This window comes from Medicago sativa, chromosome 5, assembly GCF_051527215.1.
Source record: "Medicago sativa cultivar Bolivia chromosome 5, Bolivia_mono, whole genome shotgun sequence".
Taxonomy (NCBI): domain Eukaryota; kingdom Viridiplantae; phylum Streptophyta; class Magnoliopsida; order Fabales; family Fabaceae; genus Medicago; species Medicago sativa.
In genome coordinates, this window is record NC_140753.1 from 18486961 (window position 1) to 18509533 (window position 22573).

Consider the following 22573-nt stretch of genomic DNA (forward strand, 5'->3'; position numbering starts at 1 on the left):
AAAAGTAAATTTGAAAATAGGATATTCACCAAAAAAAAATTAAAAATAAGATATTTATGATTGGGTGCCCCTAATATGGTCCTTATTTTTAGGGGTGCACCCATGGTCCCTTCAAAATGACCTTTAATTGTAGGTTACACTAACAAAAATTGTTTCAAGGTCCCACATAACATTTTTTTTTTAAAGTGAACATAGGTAATTACATTTATGCCCTTCAGTATAGGCCAAAAATTCCTAAGCAGAGAAGCATCCTCCTCTCTTTCTCTCTCTTCATGACAACAGTTCTTCCTCCTCTTCTTTTATCTCTCCTTCACCTTCATAAAACCAATCTTAGAAACCCATTTATTTTCCTCCTTTATCTCTCTTCTCTGTTAATTGCTCCAGAATCATTCCTCCTTCATATACACACTCACGATTCTCGGAGCAATTCTCTCTTCCGAATTCGCGATTCAATCACATCCAGCATCAAATTACTACTTCATCAAATTCTTAACCACCACAATTGCACCCGTATGGAATTGACTGGTTCTAGACTATCACAACTATCCTATCAGGTCATACTAATTTCATGGACCTTGGAGTGTTTTATTATTCAATTTGCAGGAGACTCAAAGTTTGAACCTCTAGACCAATATTCCTTTAATTTCCACCATTGGAGGATTTATTTCAAAAGCATTAACATCATGTTTCTTGGATTTATTTGCAGATACTATTATCCCACTCCAGCAACTATCCTGCGGTCTTGAAGAGAGAGAGAGAGGAGACAAATGTTTCTCTATTTGGGGGGCTTCTACTAAAGGGTGTAAAAGTAAAAGTAGTTACTCATGTTCATTTTAAAAAATAATTTTTGTTATGTGGAACCTGCAATTGAAGGTCATTTTGAAGGGACCATGGGTGCACCCTTATAAATAAGGACCATATTAAGGGCACCCATTATGATTTTATGAAAAACATATACAGTTAATAAAATCATAAAAATATAAATTAATATGAACAATTTAATAAATGCACCTGTGAAAAAAATTAATAAATACATGTCTATATAAATATTAAATTCATAATTGCTCTAAAAAAAATTCAAAATCAAAATTTAAAAAAATGTAATGTAATAAAAAATAATTATTATTTCAATTTGAAATTTATTTGGGTTATTTTAACGTAAACTATGGCTTTTAAATTGTGGACTTGATCTCTCAAAAAAAAAAAAAAAAAAAAAAAAATTGTGGACTTGATACTATTTACTCATTGCTACTTTTGAGAGGATCCACTTTAAGATACTTTCTTCTTGTCGTTGTCGTTGTCGTTGTTGTGGTGTTCCATTTAGAAGAAGAACGAACGATGAACAGTTCATCTCCGGCTCATTCTTCGATTTCAACCACGGCAGTCATGGGCGGCGGAGTCGGAGGTATGAGCAACGCCGCCGTTTCCGTTGATGATTTTCATTTTCCTTATGATCACATTTCAACCGAAGAGCGAAAAGATGAAGCCATGCTAGGTTGGTTGTTTTTTTGTGGGTTTCGTTCAATTTTATTTCTTTCTTCTCTATTTGTTTTGATCTTCTTTAAAAATTCAAACTTTGCTGTTATTTCAAAACGGGTATGAATTTGATAGTTTCACGAGTAGTTCTAAAGTACTATATATAATTGATTAGATATATTTTCATAAATTTTAGGAACTAAGGCTCTGTTTGGATAAACAATTTAATTTGCAGATTATAACATTAGCACTTTTTTTTTTGAAGAAGCTAAATTAGCCCACTTAAATTGACACCGGAGAGAATCGAACTTGAGACCTCAAGGAGGAGCACACTCCCAGGTCCCAAGCCAATACCACCAGGACAACCCAAGTGGGTTTATAACATTAGCACTTATTCATGATAAGTGCTAAGTAAAGTGAAATTATTTATGTATAAGCTCTAGCTTATGAAAATAAGCTGAAAACAGCTTATAAACATGTCATTAGTTGTTAACATACTCTAAGTGTCTGTTTGGATTGACTTATTTTTGAGCTTATGCAAAACATGTTATGCAAATAAACAAGCTTTTATGTATTATTCATAAGTTTGTCAAGGAAGTTTATGTAAAAAACAGCTTATGAAGAGACAATTTTCGTTAGTGTGAACTTATGAATTACTAACTTAAAAGCTTATTTATTTGCATAAGCTATTTTTAATAACCTAAAAAACAAGCCAATCCAGAAGGGCCCTAAGTAGGAGAGGGATTTGGATTCTCTGCAGTTGGGTTTACCACCCAGCCGGCTGTAGAGGATCCAATTTGGTACGAGAGGGACTAGAGAGTGATACTCGAGGTAAATTGAAGGTTTATTGTTTTTTAACAACATATGTGAGTGGTTAGTTGTTAGTAATGTTAGTGGATTAGATTTGAACTATTGGAAAAACCAAGTCCTACATATGTAAAAGATAAGGCCTGATTAGAGTTTATAAAGAGTGGCACGCCTCACTTTACAATCCGGTTTTGTAAGATTGAGTTAGGCCCAATATAAAAACTTAATATGTACCATCCCTGATTTCTCCAACCTCGATGTTCCTCTCCCAAATCACCTTATTACTCTTATGATACCGTATTACCTTTTCGGTGAAGTTAATGAACGGCTCTCTTTCAGGCTATAACAAGGATTTAGGGAGAAACAAAGGGGAGGGAAAAGAGAAGGAAGAGAGGATAGACTTTAACCTTGCGGAGTTTTCTAAAAAGTTATTGTTAACAGCCATTGATTAACATTCAATGCAGATTATTTAGGGGTTCTCAAGGTTTGAATTAGTACTATGTAGCCTTAAATTTTGTTCTGGTTATGATTCATATCAGTAAGGCCTTTTTGTATTGTCTTGTGTCAAAATCTTAATCATGATTACCAAAACAATGTAGGGCCAAAATGAATTTTTGGTTTAAATAGCATCTATGTGGGGTTTCGAACCAAATTACAGTGCATTCTTTTGTCTGGTTTTCCTGTATTTTCACATAACTCGTGCATTTAGACATTTTGATTTCTGATTTTTGCAGTGCTAAAGTCGGATCTTATGGCTGCACTTGACAAGGAGGTTAAATCCCTGGATGAAGATAACTGGAAATTTGAAGGACCTCGTTCTCGGATTCACCTTGTATCACGTCGAGGTGGTTAGTATGTCAATTTTGTTAACCGCCTTATTGGGGTATCTTAATTATCTTCAGGGATCCCTGCAATATTTTACAGAATTATTTTGATGCATTTTGTTGCCACTGATTTAAACATGAGACACTAAATCTTACTTGATTCTGGCTTTAAGCTAATTGATGCTATTTTTTTAGTCCCTTCTCATAACCAAACATTTTATGGTGTTGAAACTAAATGAACTCATTCTAAATGTGGTTGAAAAAAATATTTGTATAATAGCGCCGGTGTACACTTCTCATTATATGCATGCACTTTCTCATAGAAAACTAAATATATTTTCTAAATCCTAAATTAAATTCGATAATTATCAACTCTGGCATCTTTCACAACAGTTCTCGTTTTGACATATGTTTCTAAGTTGCTGTTTATTTCTTCACTTCACTGCTAACCTATTAACAAACAGAATTTAGTGCCTTTAGCTTGGTCAATATAATTGTTACATTATCTAGTGATAAATTCTCAAAAACAAATCACGTTCATGGTACATCGCTGAAATCTAGTTTGGTCACTTGCAAGATCTGTAGGTATTAATGTTTTTATGAAAGAAAGTAGCATTGGACTAAGGATGACTGTGTACCTGTACTGTGATATTTAGTTAGATTTTTTCTTTTGCTAATGTTTTCAACTTGCCCCGCCCCATTTCCTCTTCATTTGTTGATGTCTCTGAAATAAGCAGAATAGTAGTATGATAGGAAGTAGAGTATTGCTCTTTTGAAGTATGGTTATCTTGTTTGCTCGGTTTTGTTTACCTGGTTTAGATGATAGACGAGTGTATCCCCTCTTTACATTGACCAAGGAATCCTGAGAGACTTAAGCTTTGTTTCTTCTAAATATTTTGCTGCAGGTGGTCACCTCCATAGGCCCACAGAAATTTCAAAGAATTGGAATTTTACTCCACCGAAATAGTTGGAACAGAACTCTGTCACCTTGAAGCGCCCTGCCTCTGTTTAATTATCCAGTGATTACGGTTGTGTTCTGCAGATACGAGTTATTAGGCTGCATTGACAGAAAGCATTTCGATTATGCTACAATTTCACGTGATTTATAGTTCCGGAAGAACATGATGAGTTGATGATTGCATAGGTGCCATTCAATGCATTTGCCATTGGCCTTTATAGTCTCTGTAGAGAAGTTGGTGTCCTTTTCATTGCTTCAGTTTTGAGGGATCAGTGGTTGATTGCAGTTGATTGTTTCAAAATTGATGTATTTTAATTTAGTGGGGATCATTAAATCCAAGATAATGTGAGTTTGTATTTTTATATTTAACCTGTTTATTTTTTGACAGGATATTTTACCTGTCTATAAATATCCGAGTACCGTATGATATATTTATTTGATATGAATAAGGAATTTCACAGAAGTTTTTATGATGAAAATTATTAGTGATACCCGTTTGATTTAAAATAGAAAATGAAGTTGCGGGGAATGTTTGTTTAAACTTCAGAAAAATAAGAGATTTATTTTTAAAGATTTTATACGAAATAAAATTGTTTTTCCTTTATTATAATTACAATATTCATTTTCTACTTTAAAATATGGCTTAGGTAAATCAAATTGGAATCCTCCATTAAAATTGTGAATCTTCTTTGCTAACTTTATTAAGGATGTACTCAAGTATCCCCTCCCATGCAGAGCCAGAAACTAATTACTTGTTACCTTGCCTGCCATCAGCATGTAGCAACAAGTTTGCAAAATTATTGTCATTCTAACTTCTAACTCCAAGGCAAGTTTACAAATGTCCAACTCAAAATTTCTTTCACAACGATCTAAAATAATGAAAGCTGAAATATACTAGCTAGTAGCTAGTAGCTAAAAACCTCAGAACAAAATTTGGATGACGAACAAAACAAAACTCAAAATCAGGTGAGTTTCAACCACAAAGAACATAATCCCCCATCCCTTTGTTAGAACAACAATGGTCTCTTTTCACAAAAGTAATTTCCTTTGTTAGAACAACAATGGTCTCTTTTCACAAAAGTGATTTCCTTTCTTACTCACTCTCTTCATTGTATTCATACCATATGCACCCATGTTCTAGTTGAGGCACTGATACCATGTTGGCCGGGAGCCTCACATATTATGAGATTAATTTTAACTGAACTGACAAGCGAGACAACATACAATCATTCACAGGCATACAAAAGTCTCAAGCACAGACTGACAATTAAAACTATCATCTCAAAATAGAGAGGATTGTAACATGGATCAATAGTCAGATGTTTTCTCATACTTGTCTCATTTATGAGGCGAGTGTAGTGTAGAGCATACTTGTATCTCTATAGAGGAATTAATGATATAAACATAATAACTAGAGTTTTCAAAAAGAAGAGAGAAATTTAGGACATGGTTTTTTTTTACTTAAATACAAAGATTTTATTTTATTTGTTTATGCTTAATATGTTACAACACTTCTTCTTTTATAGCCAAGGAGGTACACTAAACTGTAACCAAAAAAAAAAAGGAGGTACACTAAAGGACGAAAACAAAATTATTCATACACATTCATTATAAACATTAATGACATGCTTTACAATTATGCAAGACACATTCATGACACTGTTGACTCACATGTCACATTATTGACATACTTTACATTAAAAACGAAAATACAACTATTCATGTAAATTACATTTATGCAAGACATACTCATGAGTCATGACTCATATTTTACTCACATGTCGCATTATTGATCCTCTAATCTGAACAGCTTAACTCAAAATTTCTTTCAGTGTTCTTAAATAATAAAAGCCTATGTGTCAAGCTAAAACCCTCATAACAAAACTTAGAATGCAAGAACAAAACCAAAATATGGTGACCTTCGCCCTCATCCCTTATATTAGAACAATAATTGTCTCTTTCCACAAAATGGGTGATGCAGAATTCCTCCAATCCTTCTCAAGACATCTCCTGACAAAACTTGGAAACTCTTCTGAAGCCTTTTCAGGCATCTCTATACTCTCACCATAACAAATTGTACACATCAAAGTAGCCCAATCAGGCCTCTGTTGAGGATCAATCAAAGGAAAATGACTCAACATCTCCAAAAATTCATCAACATTCTCACCAGACATGCCTTTAGTCTCAAGTGTCGGTGCTACATATGTTGGAATGTAAAAAACTGCATGACACCTTACAATATAAGGATTAAGGAGAATCGACGACCCTTTTGATAATCTCAGCTTCAAGTGTTGGTGGTTGGTGAAATCCAATACCATCTTGTGAAAAGTGTAAAACTTTCAATGCATAAAAGGAATTAATCTTCTTGTGATGAACTTTGTACACTATTCCACCATTTCCATGGCCAAGTACAGTACTGTGTACTGCTACTTTTTCAAGGTCCGAGAGACTTTTGATGCCATGAGAGGATGGTGATGAAATCAATGATGGCATGTGGATTTGGTTAGGGAAACTATGAGAAGAAGATGGAATTTGAGGTTATGGTAAGGAAAGTGTTAGAGCTTGCCTGTGTCTTCTTTCTCTGATAACCAATGTCATGTCATTTACCTTGATTTTCACTAGAAGAAAAAACACTTTGAAATAGGGTTTAAAGAGTGTGAGAATGGGAAATGATTGAAGAAAGATTTGAGAGTGGTGACAAGTGTGTTGTGATTACTCCGAATTCATAGGACAGGTGAGGTTTTGGTTGTTTTGATAAATTTGGATATATGTAGTCAATAATTTCAACTTTCAGTGTAATGTTAATGTTGCAAGACCTTCTGTGGATATATGGAGCATGGTTAATAATAATAATAGATGCATTCTTACAAATTTCAGTGTCTTGGTATCTCTTTTTCTGTTTGATCTTTCATGTAATGTTGCAAGACCTTCTACACAATGAGTAAAAAGATAGAGCAACAAAGAATCCCCTTGACGGATACCCTCCTTCGATACTACAGGATCCACCAATGGCGGAGCCAGCTTACTGTATTTTATTTTTTTGAATACGAGAGCCTAAGCATAAAAAAGAGGATTAAAACAAAATAACAGGGGATGAACATCCCCAATAGAGTTGGCAAAAAAAAAAAAAACATTGCATATACTGTTTCATGTCATTAGAAATATGACGCCATAGCTGTCGGATTGTGATGCTCCTCCTTACATTTTTTTAGAGGGCCATGTATCATGTATGTCTTAATTGTAATCTCAAATTTGCTTATTCAAAATTCGCACAATAGTTCCTTAAAACAATCAAATAGAATAAACCAATAAGTGTACCAAAAAAAAAAAGAATAAACCAATAAGAATAATTTAAGTCAGGGAAGGTTTAATTTTTTTTTTTTTACAATTGTTTTCATAATTGTTTATTTTAAGGATTGTTTTCATAGTTGTTATTTTGTTTGTTTGTTCTCATTAACGGTGGAGATAATGTTAAATTCGAAGCAATTCGTCTCATGGAATGCAAAGGGCAAGAATGAGAACAGATTTAATTTATATTGATGTGTAAAAAAAATAGGCATATGCATCCAATCATGTCTTTAACCATACCGTCGCTTTTTAATATTAATTAGTTCCAAAAACTCTCCACAAAATATCCACGTGACATGTGTATGGATGTATGTCTGTGTATACCTGTTTTAGACAGACATTGGATACCAACTAAACATATAAATGTGATCAAAATGGTATGACAATTAGAAAACAATAATTTGGTTCCATTTCATACTCCCAAATTTGATTTAATTTTTCAAAAACAAAAATAGTGGGGGTGAAATAAGTATCACTAGGTACCATTCCATCTAGTGGCATTCAATTCCATTCTCTTTTATCTCATTCTTTTTCACCAATTGAAACACCACAAATCAGTTACATAAGAAGAAACAGCCAGCAACTAAACAGAGTAATGTTCAAAGCAACAACTGCATCCAATGTTCCTGTCCTTGTGTAAATCTTCAAAGCAAGAACCAACGTGCACTTGTCAGACACTTTGGGTGATCATTACAAATATCTTCGTTTTTCCCATTTTTCCCATCACCAAGGAAACATCAAGTTGGGGACAAAACTGCACTATATATTTCACATATGTTCAACTCCAAAGATTTCCTATAACATTGGAAGAACAGATCAGGTAACTAATGAACACTCAACAAGGATTAAATGACTAGGCCAAAAAGTTCATAACTTGTTTTCAACATGAAGTGAAAGAACTTATCAATGCCACAGAAAAAGAAAATTAGATTTAAGTGAGAGTATATGCACAAATTAAGCACACAAATACCAAACGAAAAGCTTCTTGGTGAGCAAATGGAGGTGTAAGTATATTATAGACATCATCACTTGTGTATTTTTTGGGTCAGGGATTACCTTGGACAGTATGAAAGGTCAATACAAATTTCATAGATGATTAAATTCTTTTGGCATCAGAAGAAAGAAGACCCATCTGCTCTGTTAGTTGATCCAGGGGCTGAGTATTATTGTCCCAGCCATTTTCTGTTGGCTGCACCTCATTCCCTCTGGATATTTCGTCAATGTTGGCCTCAAAATCCTCTGGAATTGGAGTTTGCAGAAGATCATCCCAAATAGAATTGCTTAACAAATCATCAATGTCTGCACCGGGTGAAAGACAATCCAAATCAATGGGTAATGATCCAAGTGAACTCGGATCCATAAATCCATCATCTGTCTCGGGAGCCATATAATTGTCTTCAGGTATATCAAGAATACTTTTAGGCACAATCTCTGGTACTGAAGGTATATCAGGCATTATAACATCTGCTTGAGAAGTCGGGATAGTCGATGCTGCATGTGTTCCATCCTTCATAACATTTGCAGATGCTGCAGCTTGAGGTACAGATAGAATTTCAGGTTTTTCTGCTGAGGGGATGTGTCCTTGAGTCCCTGTTGACACTGGAATTTGAGTAGACTGCACTGAAGATGGAGGAACCTCTTGAAGAGTTACTCCCGAGTTCCAGCTTGTAGAGCTACTACTGTCCATTGCACTGGATGGTGAAGTACCATCACCAATCAAGTAATTATCAGGGTTTTTATTGAAAGATTCTACACGCGGAGTATCCCATTTCATGATCTTCCTTAGCATTGCTTTTGCTGTTTCATTCATCATAGGTTGATATTTAACAATTTGTCCATCAGGAGGGGTAGCTTGCTCTGTTGTTTCAGCAATACCATCCTGCTTGAGCCGACGCTTTTTGTTGACTTCAGTAATGCGCCTATTGTTGTCATTTTGTTGTTGCACAAACTGAGCAAAGAAACCAGGGCTTTGGACGGCTTTGGCAAGGAATGACATCATTTGCTGTTGTCGTTGCTCCATTCCTTGAAGGCGCTGAACCATTGTTTGCAGCTGGCCGTCAGTGGTTTGTTGCTGCTGTCTCAACCTCACAAGCTCTTGCATGAGAACATTCTTATCTCTTTTAAGCCTCTCAACCTCTTCCTCAAGCCCAAATTTGCCGACTTCTACACATGCCCCTACTGATGAACTCTGTCCATGCGGTTGCTGAGCCTGTTGTTGAGTATGACCATGGGCAGGTTTTCTTCGACTAATACTCTTAAGCAATTGCTTTTGACCCCTCAAAAAGCCCTCATTTGCAAATTCCCAACGATCTGGGTCAACCTTCCTGAAACCCTGTTTGAAATTTTATAGGAAAAATAGTCAGGAAGGATGTCAAACACACCATAAAAAAACACAACTTTCGAGTTATATAAAACACAAAAAGACTCATACACAAACAAACTAAAAAGAGAGAAGACAATTAAGGATGTGCAACAATATGGCTAAAGGATACAAGAAAGCTGTAGTATTACACACTCAATTCTGGCCAGGTTTGAAGAGGGAAGAATTTGAGATGCAGATGTTTTATCGAACCCATAAAGGATGTATACCAGTCACCCAACCAAATTGAGTGCTGATATTTTACTCAGGTAGACATGCCATCCCAAAAGTCTTATGTCCAGAAACTGAGCCTGAGGATAAATTGAGCAACACCACTATCTCTTTATTGTCAACTTAGTTAAGGTTCAAAAGATAAATGGAATATGAAGTAATGCAGCTCACATCAATAAGCTATGTGTATCAATGGATTTGCCAGAAGTTGAATCCAAGAAAGTTTATTTTCCATAACAAAAAGCTAAAGTTTTGTGTTAAACTGATCTGCAGAGAAGGTTAGAAACTAACAAAAAAAAAAAATACTCATTCCACACCCAAGAGTGTTCAGGAAACTAGTAGATTGGAATCCTTAACGAATGCCAATAACAAAATCAACTGGGCTTTTCACAAGGAAAACAGAACAGAACTTATTGCTGTCCTAGTGTTTTGATACAATCAATTATGATAAATTCATAGCAAGTGGCTACATTACATTCTTATTATCCTCTTAAAAAAGGACAGCCCGGTGCACTAAAGCTCCTGCAAACGCAGGATCCGGGAAGGGGTCCCACCATTTTGGCGTATTGAATGCAGTCTTATCCTCAAATTATAAGAAAAATACTAGCTTAAAAGTAAGAATGCAACGGCCTCATGCTACATAAAAACATGCATTCTATGCAGCTATAGTAACTGATCAATTCCACATCATTGCAAAGTTCATACCATCTTCCTAAAGCAGTTAATTATAAAGCACAGAAGCCTATGTTGTTATATACACATCCTATCGTATCATAAACTACATTTTTCAAGAAACGAGGTATCACCAAATTGAATACATACTGTATCTCGCTTTGAAAGCTCTCGCTTCATATAAATTGTTTGAGTTGCTGAGCAGAAGACATAAACATGTCCCTCGCAATACAGGGCCAATACCAGCTTCATAGCAAATAATTCTCTAAGAACCCTAAAATCCTCTTCATAATAATTCACTACGTTTATACCTTACATACTATAATATATACGCCTTTGATATTGAATATACAATGCATGGATCAATAAACCATAATCAAGTAACTGATTAACCTGAGAATAGCTTTCTTTGTCAAATTTCCCTCTTCTGCTCCATCTAGTTGCTGACAATGTAGGAGGGTAAAATATTAAATTTGATTTTTACAGTCTATCCATTCTTTTGAAAGAAGGAAACAAAAACAATAATTCCCACCCTATCTCTTTCATTTTAATTGAAGGCTAAAGTAAATTTCCTTACTTTCACGGTTCAGTTGAGGCTGCTCATACAATTTCGTTTAGACCTAATTCAACCACACCAAATCAGCGTGTACGGCGAAGGTTGTCCTGTCTCCCCCTTATAACCACAATTCAGATCACATCACTATCAAATGTGTGACTCTCAACCGTCACCATTTCACTCGAAGAAAACCATGACACTAAATGATAAAGAGGGACTAGAGCTTAACAAATCCCAAAAAAAAAAAAATGATTGTGAGAATGGGTGAAACCTATGAAGCACTGACACTGAACAAGACAAGGACAGGGTACATCAACGATGGTAAATTTTTTGAGAAAAGTGAATTAATTGAATGTAATCATGTGTAGTGTCACACCGACACGTGTCAGATACCGGACACGCCTTCCATCAGAAATGTCGGATGTCGGTGGTGCTACAAAGGGTGAAACCATCTTTCCACTCCTCATTATATTTCACCAAAACAAACAGTTCAAAAACATCCACAGTATAATCATAGATCAAACTTACCCACAAATTAACAAAAAATCAAAATATTCAAATCAAAACCCCACAAAGTAAATTAAACACTTTATTCTAATTCAAATTAAAACATCATCAAAAGAGTTACTAATTCACAGAAAAAATCACTAATCACTTCAAATCCAAAACTCAAATCAAACAAAATACAATAACCGTTAAAAGAGTGAGAAAGAAGAAAGAGAACACACATAAGTATTCAACTGTCTCACAAAGCTTGAGAAATTGTTATGCTTGAAGAACTTCGGCAAAAGGTCCCTAGCGAATTCAGGTGGGTCCCAAACAACGAAACTGTTGTTGGTTGCGCTCCATGAAACTATCGCATCCGTTGAAGGATCATCCACCATGTCATACGTTTTGCTCAAAAACGGTGGCGGCGCGTTCGCGTTTTGCATCGGTGTCGGCGCCGGTATCTGGGTGGTTGAACCCTCTCCGCCGCCACTTGCGCCGCTTGCTCCATCCATTTCGGAGAATTCTTGTTTTTGAATGTTGATAAATTTTTTGATCAAGGGATGTTGAGAAATTGAAAAACCCTAAAAGTGTGATTTTGAGTTTTTTTTTTTTTTTAAATGTTGAAAAGTGAAATTGGGGATTGAATTTGAAGGGAGAAAAGGGGACAGGATATTATGGATTTAATTGATTTTGTGTGTGGGGTGGGGGAGGGATTATGGAGGACACTACCCTTTTCTTTTCACTTTTTTTTTTAGGGATTTTGCCCTTTAAGTTGAGTGAGCTAAATTACCGATTTAGGTATGATTAGAATGACTTATAGCATATACTAAAAGTTTTGTGAGAGGGTTAGAGATGAATATAGATTATTAAAAGAGACCTTATAGCATATACAAAAATAATTTAACTTTTTCTTCTTTTCTTTTTTTGCAAAAAACATTGATTTATTTAAATTTTTACACAAACACTTATTATGATAAACACTTATGTTATAAGCTGCAAATAAGTTATTTATCTAAATAAACTATCTAATTTTTGTTTCTTGATTAAGTGATAATCACAACAAAATAAATCTGAGATATTTTAGATATCTTGTTATTTATCTAAGCAGACTATCTACTTTTTGTTTCTTGATCAAGTGTTAATCACACAAAAGAATATCTGAGATATTTTAGATATTTTGAATAACATTAGTCTTCATTTTGAATAACACTTATTTTACACTCTCATGGATTTGAAAGAACAAAAATAAAATTGGGGCATTGAACACGGATTTAATTTATATACATTGTCAGTTTAAAGAGTTTTTACGGCGTCAAACATATGAATGATTATGATGTGTTGACTGAGTAAACTTGTTACACTGAATGTAAATTAAACTCATTGCAATCGCTTGTAAATGTAAAATAGAAAATAAATAATAAATTATTTTACATAGTTAGTGCATCTCTATAAAACTCTTATTTACCTTATAAGGTATAAGGTGAATTCTAGCCACTAGGCTACCCGACAAAAAAAAAAACTCTTATTTATGTAGCCAAACAACTTTTATAATTTATAAACAAGTTAATAAATCAGTATATTATTTAGGTATTTTGGTTTTATGTGAAGACAAGATGCTCCTTAACCCTTAGCTTAAATGATTGAAAAAAATTATAATTAAAATAAGTTAAATAAAGAGTAAAATTGAAAGAAAAAGTCTTAGGTTTAAATTTAGACGAAAGAGTAAAATTATTAATCTAACAACTAATTACAAACATTTTCTATTAAAAAAACTAATAAAACACATGTTACAAAATTAAAAAATATTTTTGGCTAAAATAATTTATAAATATTTATTACATCTAATGTTGATCGAAAAAATATATAAATAACATTGAGAAGTTAAAGAAAATAAAAATATAATCTTTTTTTGACAAAATAAATATCATATAATTAAAGAAATTAATATTAATTTGATTGAATATGATATAGATAGTTCAAAACATATGGTATTAGTCATGGCTATTTTTTTTGTTTGGTGTGTGTTAGCTAGGGTCAAGCTTGAATATTTTCTAGGCTAACATATTTCACCTGTATTTCAAATCATAGCTGGTCGATTTGTTCTATTCTATTTAAACTAGAGTTTCTTTATTGGCTTGACCTTGTTTAAACTATAGTTAATTAAATCATGTTGAACCAATTTGAAGTGCAAATGGAACCAATAATACATACTTCATATTTTTCTTTTTCAAATAGTTTACCGGCTAGAATTCACTTTATAAAGTGAATAAGTAGGGTATTCAGAGTTTGAACCCCCACCCTTGCATATAACAATGCATTGTCTCTGCCAACTGAGTTGTGCTCACGGGGGCACTTCATAATTTTACAAAAGCACAATTAATTCATTTCATTCATAGTTGTATTCATAATACTACAAGATGACATATCCTCGTGAATTTAGGAACAAGTGTAAGACAATGTTGCTCTGACTAACGGATAAACAACATTATTTTCTTGTCTCTGAATAAAATTTATCTTAAGTTTTGTGTACAATTAAGCGAAGCTTTACAAAAACTTAAAATAACATCAAAATTGAAATTGACCCTGAATTTACCACGGATACCGTCAATCACTTGCTTACAGTCAAGTTCAAAAGACACCCGTGATAAACTAATGCCCCTCAAGCCAACTGATTGTGTCCTTTAAACTATGTCTCTACTGGATGACTTATTGTCACAGAATAACTTCAAAGGAGCTTCATATTTTATCTTGAGGTCATCTGGTATGATTGTCATCCATAAAAGCTCACAAATTCCTTGAGTCATGTCTTGAAATTCTACTTCTGCACTATACCTTGCAACTACATTCTGCCATGACACCAAATTTCCTCACAGGAACATACAATATCCTGAAGTAGATCTCCTATCCACAATCAACCCTCTGCGTAGTCAGAATCTGTATACACCTCCATGGAAAGTTTCCCATCTTTCTTGAACAATAGTCCTCTTTTTGTACTTGTCTTCAAATACTTAAAAGATTCTATCAAATGCATGTAAATGCTTTCTCATGGATCATGAATGAATCGCTCACCACAATGACTGCATATGCTATGTTCGGCCAGGTGAGAGCTAGATACAAGTTTTCCAACAAGTCTTTGCATACCGGGACTTCTCCGCTCGAGGGCTTTTTTCATTGCTACAAATCTTGTGAATTTTCTCTATAGGGGCTCTAGTAGTTTTGCAACCCAATTTACATGTCACCTTAGACGATCGAGAACATATTTCCTTTGAGAGATAAATATACTTTCCTTTGAAGAGAGCAAGGACCCGCCTTCGTCAATTTGTGAAGTCCACCGCATAAAGTAGTGATGTCACATAGTTCTCTAACATTAATAAATTCAATTCTGTTCGTACCAAACGATGAAGACGCGTCCCAATGAACCTAAATTAATGAATTTATATTGAAAATATCAGAATCTAATACTGTAAAGAATCAAAGATAATATAAGATCCAACCCCACTTCACCAAAAATTATCTTCAGCATTCTGCATCTATGCTTAGATTTATTGAAAAAACAGGCTTTCAATATTACAGAAAAATAAAGCTAAAGTTAAAGATATGAATTTATATATGAATTTATACTAGACGAAGAAAGTAAAACATTAACAGGAAAACAGTTACTTGATGGAGAGAGTACAACAATAGTCAATGAGTTACGGTTCAAACCTTATGAATTTCAATAGTTCTTTTGTGATAGCACATTTGCTCAAAGGTAAATGACTCAAGGAAGGAAAAGTCGTGACATCAAATAATGACGAACGGTCTATTTTTCGACAAAATATTAACAAGAATAGGCAAAACCAGGCCACGTATGATTCTTTTCATCAACTGACCTAAGAAAATAGCAATATTATTAGTGCTAGGATTGGCAATATTAGTAGACGAAACAAGAGACCGACGTTTAATGTCCAACCACAACTAAATTATTAAACCCACAGGTGCAGCTGGTTGAATGCGACATTTACCCCATGTTACTGTCCATATGCACAAACAATTTAAACAATACTCTTTTGAAGCCTTACATCGTGCTCAGACTAACGTGCAAACACATTCAGATTCAACTCTAGGAGCATCAGCCAATGACGACTACATCAAAAAACGCATCTAACTCAACCTCTAATCTATTACTGTTTTGGAAAGATGAGACCAACAGATTCTGTTGTGTCGTGAGCAAAAATGCCCACACCCCTTCAAATATACCAGCGAGCGAAGGCCCAAGGTCTTGGAAAGTCTATATGCTACAAGGATGAGAATTGTTTCAGACAGTAGTTAGACTAGGAGGACATTTGTGTCACTTGTGTGTTTTAATTTATATATGTATGGACATCAAGGAATAACTAACGGACAAGGAAGACAAATGCACACCCTCCTAATCAAGTACCAGGCTAAGAGTACAAATGCAGATAATGGCCGCAATCGTGCTTGTGCAAAGTATTATTTAAGATAGCACTGTAGCTAAAGTATTGATATCTATCAGAAATTATGTTTTAAAGTTGCCTAGCAAAATTGAAGCTTTGCTGCACAAGAAAATGCAAACTTTGGTTCTACTTCAACGATATTTGAATATCCTAAATTGTTTCTTATAACAATCATCAAATGTAAAATGCCTCTTCACATCAAGTACACAAGACTCATAAAAAAGAAAAACAAAGCGGATTAGGCTAGCTTTTATCCAATAGTGCAAGAGCAAGAGCTCGTACAACACATCAGTCATTATTAGTTTTCAAGTAACCTGAACATTAACCTTGTTTTAAAGAGCACCCATAATAATTATGTATTTCCGTGACTTGATGACATTATTTCACCATCTCATTATGACTCGAACATCTAACTTCTATGTGCCAATTACATTAGTAATCCTAATGTTTATAAATATGAACAGGGATTAGAGACTCACCTCATTTTTGCAGCGACTATATCTTGCATTCAATCACTTTGTGATGATTTGGCATTTTCATAGAAAATGAATTCACCACCATGACTTATCGTGAAGATATTGTCTGCTACATCATAATATGACAATGAACATCAAATTAAAAAGGGAACGACGATAGAAAATATCTTTAAGTAAAATAGTTCATGGAACAATACTCTCAAAAAGTAATGCTAATCTTAGCAGGAAATATGCCGTTTGAACTTTGAAGTATCAATTGTTGACAGTGCCATGGGCATCTATTTTACTCACCGTGTTTGACTCTCTTTACGACCAAATCCAATATGTTTTCCTTGGATCACCACACTGGAAATGAAGTATTTGACCTTCCTATTCTGTGACACACATGGCAAGCAAAAAAAATGAGGATGAAGTATCAGACCTTCCTATTTTCTTTTAACTCCATCAAATAGCAAGTTAGTGAAACATGAATGTGATTTTAACCTTCACTCCAAATCCAAGACCAAGAATTAAATTTTGGATCTCTTCATTTTTGTACAACGCTGCTTCATTCCTTCTTTCAATATTCAGAACCTTCCCCCCTCAATGGGAGAATGACCTGCAAAAAATATGGTGTGATAAATACATGACTAACACAACTCACAAATATATTTTTTGGTTGATGTAATGAACCACCAATATAGCAAATTAACTGCTCGACACACCAGTTAACAAATAATACAAGTAATCAGATAATATAATTAGAAAAATGGGTATTAGAATACAGAATGACGAAAATGTCGGGAAAATGAAATCCAAAACCGAACGTGATAACTTCAGTCACAAAATAATTCTAAATTTCCAGTCATCACATCAAACATAACCTTTGTTCAAATTGTTTTACAATCTAAAGGAGATAAATGGCTTTAACAAATATTAACAAAATTACTCAAGTTTAATTTAATATTTTTTCAGAGAAAAAAATGTCCTCATAATTCAAAATACCCCTCCACCGTATCATCAACGTTATGTGAAGGTAGTTATTAACGTCCACATATGGTAACACGGGACATATCATACAAGAAGGGTTCGGCAAACAAACATTATTTCCATGCTAAATAAAGTATTTTTGTAAGGGATGACTCAACTTTAGTTATTTTCCTTTCAAAATGTAGTCAAATACTCAAATGGCAATTTTTTAAAGCATGACTCATATTTTTGCGTATCTTTGCTTCTTCCAAGTGACACTTTAGCACATAAATTAGTCAACAAGTTTAATCCAGTAAAAAAACAGTTACTGTTTCAAACATAATAAATCCAGTATTGTCTTTAACCCAAGAGTTTAAACTTCCAGGGCTATATATTATCCCTTGATATGATATCAAAGCCTCATCGACAAGTGGTTGTTAGTTGGGAGTTCAGTCCTTAGAACCTATTTAATTAAAAGGTTCAGTATCAGCACAAAGTCTAGTGAGATTGTGCTTTGTTTACACTAAGTGTAAAACTTCAAGCCTAAAAGGTTGTTCCATGTTACAGATATAGTATCAAAAGCATACAGGTGTTTTTACCAAACAGATTAAGCTTTTAAGACAGTTGTTCATGATTTGACGTCACGGCCTCTATGACCAAGACGTCTAAACCACTCTTATTCTTCCAATGAAAAAATGAATTTTCAAACATAGCATGTAAACACACAACTCTCTTGCATGAAGGGGCAAGTATAAAACTCATGAATGTGTGTGTGTGTGTGTGTGTGTGTGTGTGTGTGCCCGCACCTGTCAGGTAGTAATGTGTACTTTACCTGGAAGCGCCTGTCACGGCCTTGCTTAGCCCTTCCTCCAAGCTTCCACTTCAACTATAAAATTTCTGCAACATGGGGATAAAGAACAATGAATTTTCGATTGAAAACACGATCCTATTCATCAAAAGATTAACTCAAAAGGATCACTCAACTAATTTGGCATGAATCAATTAAATTTTAAGACAGAGGGTCTCAATAAAAAGGTTATGCTAGTAGTATCTCAGCTAATTTGACATGAATCAACTATGCCGGAACACAACTCTAAGCTCTACACATCAACATGTGTGAAGTAACCGTAAATATAATGCATATTTTATAAGTGTATAGACCAGATGAAGGATAGCCAAGTCAAAGGTAAAGAGAGACCAAGGAAAACTATACTACAGAGATGACATTAGGATCATAGAAAGCTAAACATAGTAATTTGGCCATTCTTTGATCATAGAAAGCTACTGGGAATTAATAGGAATCATTTTTTCTCTCGTTGATCTAAGTCAAAAAATGTCACACAATTTTAGTTCAAAGGAATGTCTCTCTATGACGCAAACTAATTTCCGCAGAACAGAAGTATAGGACTTGACGATGAACAATCTGCGAGCTTTCCCGGAAGTGATAAAGATCAAAATACACAGGTTTTATAATGAATCTACGATCAAAAGTTTAAATTGGATTATCAATTTATTAGCAAGTTGAATAACAGGTTATATAATAATAGAGAAATAGAACACACAAAAAGAAAGATATTATGTCAAAACACATACTGGCTCGATATAATGGAAGCCTTGACAGAGCTACCTAACTCCATGAATTGCACCAGCTTTCAGACACACCCTCATTTCCTCATACAACTTCTGAGCTACATACTCTGGACAAACCCTTTGCCCTCATTTCCTCACACAACTTCTCAGCCTGATCTCTTTTGTTTAACTTTATATATAAATTAATCAAACAAGTATAAATAAATACATTTGGTGTACAGCGGCCTTCCCGCTTCATTTCATCAAATAACACCTCCGCTCTATTCATCTCTCCAGTATTACAAAAGGCAGCAATTAGCATTGTATACAAGATCTGATCTGGATATACACCTCTTTCTTTCATTTCCTCATACACATTACGAGCCTCATCGTTCTTGTTTAACTTCAAATATACATTAATGAAACAAGTATAAGTAACTACATTTGGTGAATAGCCTTCTCGCAACATTTCATTTTCTAACGCACGTGCCCTAGTCATTTCTCCAGTATTACAAAAACCAGCAACTAGACTTGTATACGCTATCTGATCTGGATATACATCCCTTTTTTTCATTACCTCAAATAATTTATATGCCGTAGGCATTTCGCAATTACGGATGAATAGGTTAATAAGAATTGTATACGTTTTGACATTGAAAGTGATTCCTACTTTTGTCATTTTTGTGAATAACATCCAAGCCTTTTCAAAGTTTGACTTTTTGGCAAAGCATGATATAAGAGTACTATAATTAACAACTCCGGGAAGTACATTACTTTTCAGCATTACTGGCAAAAGCTGCAGTGCCTTTTCTGGAACACTTTCTCTGCAAATCCTGTGGATGAATTCATTATATGAATATGAGTTGAAGTAAACTCCATTTTCTTGAAATTTCTCCAACAATGCCAAGGCTTTATTGAAATCGCGCTTCCTGCAGTAAATACTAAGAATGTGATTGCAAGCGATTGTATCTGGCCACATGCCATGTTCTTGCATAACCCAAAATTCTTTCAATGCGTTAGCGAATTGTTTCGATTTGTAGAACCCCTTAATTAAACTGCAATAATTAAAAGCAGAAGGAGAAAAATTATTGCTAGTCATCTCTTCCCAAATCTTTATGGCTGAATCCATATCACCTTTCCTGCAAAATCCATCTATTAAAATGCTATAATTATAAACATTGGGCAATATTCCAGAGTTCCTCATTTCTTTAAAAACTTCTGAAGCTTTGTCTACTCTACCTTTCCTGCAAAATCCATCGATTAAAATGCTATAACTATAAACATCGGGCAATATTCCAGAGTTCTTCATTTCTTTAAGAACTTCTGAAGCTTCATCTACTATACCTCTTTGACACAATCCATATATGACAGCATTAAAACAATGGTTATTGAGAGGCTGGTTTTTACGGCACAAGTTTTGAATTAACCTCCACGCAACCCTAAGTGATGCAACCTCAAGTGAATCAACTTTACAAAGTCCCTTAATATAAGTACTATATGTAACAACATTCGGGGTTTCTCCACTCCTAAAAATCCTCCCTAAAATCTCAGACGCACGGCTAATATCAACACTACACCCAACACCTCTACAAAAAAAATTCATCATGATTGTATATGTATGAATATTCGGCCTCGGACCAAAATTTATCAAAACCTCAAACAAAAATCTCACATCATCCACTCTATTATCATCAACCGAACACTTCAACAAAAAATTACACGACATTATATTCAGCTCAATCTCAGCATCCTTAGCACGAATAAGAACATAATAAGCATGGTCAAGCATAGCATTCGAAGCAAACACTTTGATAAGCATATCAAACACAACATTAGACTTTTCCACATCAAGCAAAACCGAAACCAATTCACCAGCGTCGCGATTCTCTTCCTTATAAAATGTAACAATATCTCGAAGCAAAATAAAAACTTCCCAAGACATACCAGCTAAAGCATAAGTGTGAATAATGATACTAAAGGAATTGATTGAATTTTCAAAACCATGAGTATGAACACAACCCTTGAATTTAATTTCTCTTGCAACACCCCAATTTAAGGTTTTGAAGACTTTGGAAACTAAACGAGGGAGTTTTGTGGTGGTTTTGGGAAGTGGAGTGTTGAAAATTGGAGTTTCAGGTGCAGGTTGTAACATTAATGCAGAAGAAGATGGAGAATAGAACCTGAAGAAAGTTTGTTGGTGGAAGTGAAGTCTTCTGCGGAGTAAGCATTTCACAGCCATTAACGTTTACATGAGAGAGTTGTTTTCCGGCGGCCGCTTTGTGACCGGTTCGAGTCTTTTATCGGATCGGGTATGCAGTTAGACCGGTGGAAACTGTCAAAACCAGCCGGTTTTTCAGAAAACCGGTGAACCGGTCGTAAAAGAGACTCGGCCGGGTCATCTATCAAAACACCATCTGAGTTGTTTCATCTTCTTCTTGCACGCAACATACCAACATTCACTGATCCGTTTTCAGATTTTAGATGCAAATAGATAGAGAATAGAGGAAAATAAGAGAAATATAGATGAAAAATATGAGAATATAATGGCAGGTGCATGCAATGTTCATGGAAAAGATACAGAAGTTGAAAGTTATAGTTTGAAGACAGACGAATCTTGAAAGTTTGGGGGCGGCTGTTAACAAACTGGTAAACCTGGTTGTGACTTCTAGTTTTGTTAGTGGGTTGGGCTATATGAGCCGGGTTTACTTTTCAGCCGTTAACTTCTAGTTTTTTTTACATTTTAGGTTACATAGTAACTTCTTTCAAAAAAAAAAGGTTACATAGTAACTTCTAGTTTTGCTAGTAACTTTTTCTCTCTTTTTTTTTGAAAGATTGTTAATTGACTTTTTATTTTACATTTGTAAATGTGTTTATGAGTTGGTTTTGACGCAGGAGAATTTATTTATTAGCATGAGTTTAATATTTTATGATATACATAAATAAACATATTCCACCCAAAATAATTAAAAAACATATTCATTATATTTTACATTTGTAAATGTGTTTATGAGTTGGTTTTGACGCAGGAGAATTTATTTATTAGCATGAGTTTAATATTTTATTATATACATAAATAAACATATTCCACCCAAAATAATTAAAAAACATATTCATTATTTTAGAAATTATATTTTCATTACACTTTTTTGTCTATTGTTTTCATTATACTTAACTAGAAACATATATTTTAGTAATAATTTTAAAATAAATAATTGTTTAGAGAGATCGAGTTATATGACCGACCCATCCGATTTAATCCGGTTCAATCATGCGGTTTGACCAGCGACTCAATGGTTCGACCATTGACCCAGTGACCCAACAACCTTACCGAGTCGATGACCGGTCCGATTTTTAAAACTATGCATTATAGTACTTGTTTTTGTCTGTGATCTTTTCTGTTTTA

The 22573-nt window shown here is 34.3% G+C and overlaps 3 protein-coding genes, 1 long non-coding RNA gene and 1 pseudogene across 8 annotated transcripts; 1 reads left to right on the forward strand and 4 right to left on the reverse strand.

The window, feature by feature from the left end:
• Positions 1-357: 357 nt before the first annotated feature.
• On the forward strand, positions 358-4544 carry SAMBA (valine-tRNA ligase). Of its 2 annotated transcripts, XM_085714183.1 has the most exons (4): positions 358-554; positions 707-1495; positions 3018-3131; positions 4013-4544. In XM_085714183.1, the coding sequence occupies exons 2-4, from the start codon at positions 1339-1341 to the stop codon at positions 4072-4074; spliced, it is 333 nt and encodes a 110-aa protein (XP_085570309.1). In that variant the 5' UTR covers positions 358-554; positions 707-1338; the 3' UTR covers positions 4075-4544. The 2 variants fall into 2 exon arrangements, with proteins under 2 accessions (XP_085570309.1, XP_085570310.1); XM_085714184.1 differs by lacking the exon at positions 358-554 and having other exon boundaries at positions 1253-1495; positions 3018-3128.
• A 1317-nt stretch (positions 4545-5861) lies between these two features.
• Positions 5862-6792, reverse strand: LOC146920727 (mitogen-activated protein kinase kinase 9-like; annotated as a pseudogene).
• A 1007-nt stretch (positions 6793-7799) lies between these two features.
• On the reverse strand, positions 7800-12423 carry HSFA1D (heat shock transcription factor A1D). The gene is made up of 3 exons (XM_085714185.1): positions 11960-12423; positions 8470-9745; positions 7800-8208 (listed from the first exon to the last, which is right to left on the reverse strand). The coding sequence occupies exons 1-2, from the start codon at positions 12230-12232 to the stop codon at positions 8510-8512; spliced, it is 1509 nt and encodes a 502-aa protein (XP_085570311.1). The 5' UTR covers positions 12233-12423; the 3' UTR covers positions 7800-8208; positions 8470-8509.
• Positions 12424-14080: 1657 nt separating this feature from the next.
• Positions 14081-16648, reverse strand: LOC146920729 (uncharacterized). The gene is made up of 2 exons (XR_015011886.1): positions 15426-16648; positions 14081-15140 (listed from the first exon to the last, which is right to left on the reverse strand). It is a non-coding gene; the product is annotated as an uncharacterized LOC146920729 (long non-coding RNA).
• Positions 16649-16807: 159 nt separating this feature from the next.
• Positions 16808-21843, reverse strand: LOC146920730 (uncharacterized). 4 transcript variants are annotated; one of them, XM_085714167.1, is made up of 4 exons: positions 19195-21843; positions 18434-18498; positions 17137-17251; positions 16808-17027 (listed from the first exon to the last, which is right to left on the reverse strand). In XM_085714167.1, exon 1 carries the CDS (start codon positions 21407-21409, stop codon positions 19274-19276), a length of 2136 nt encoding a protein of 711 aa, XP_085570293.1. In that variant the 5' UTR covers positions 21410-21843; the 3' UTR covers positions 16808-17027; positions 17137-17251; positions 18434-18498; positions 19195-19273. The 4 variants fall into 4 exon arrangements, with proteins under 4 accessions (XP_085570293.1, XP_085570296.1, XP_085570297.1 ...); XM_085714170.1 differs by having other exon boundaries at positions 16812-17027; positions 19945-21843; XM_085714171.1 differs by lacking the exons at positions 16808-17027; positions 17137-17251 and having other exon boundaries at positions 18410-18498; positions 19945-21843.
• Between the last annotated feature and the right edge of the window lie 730 nt (positions 21844-22573).

What these genes read in the sequence shown, in the direction of transcription:
- LOC146920730 (XM_085714167.1), bottom strand. Translation starts at nt 21,409, where the DNA reads ATGGCTGTGAAATGCTTACTCCGCAGAAGACTTCACTTCCACCAACAA.
- HSFA1D (XM_085714185.1), bottom strand. Translation starts at nt 12,232, where the DNA reads ATGGATGGAGCAAGCGGCGCAAGTGGCGGCGGAGAGGGTTCAACCACC. An exon ending in TGAGACAGTTGAATACTTAT is followed by an intron (nt 9,746 to 11,959) that starts GTGTGTTCTCTT and finishes AATTTCAAACAG; the next exon opens with GGTTTCAGGAAGGTTGACCC.
- SAMBA (XM_085714183.1), top strand. Translation starts at nt 1,339, where the DNA reads ATGAACAGTTCATCTCCGGCTCATTCTTCGATTTCAACCACGGCAGTC. An exon ending in AAAAGATGAAGCCATGCTAG is followed by an intron (nt 1,496 to 3,017) that starts GTTGGTTGTTTT and finishes TGATTTTTGCAG; the next exon opens with TGCTAAAGTCGGATCTTATG. An exon ending in CCTTGTATCACGTCGAGGTG is followed by an intron (nt 3,132 to 4,012) that starts GTTAGTATGTCA and finishes ATTTTGCTGCAG; the next exon opens with GTGGTCACCTCCATAGGCCC.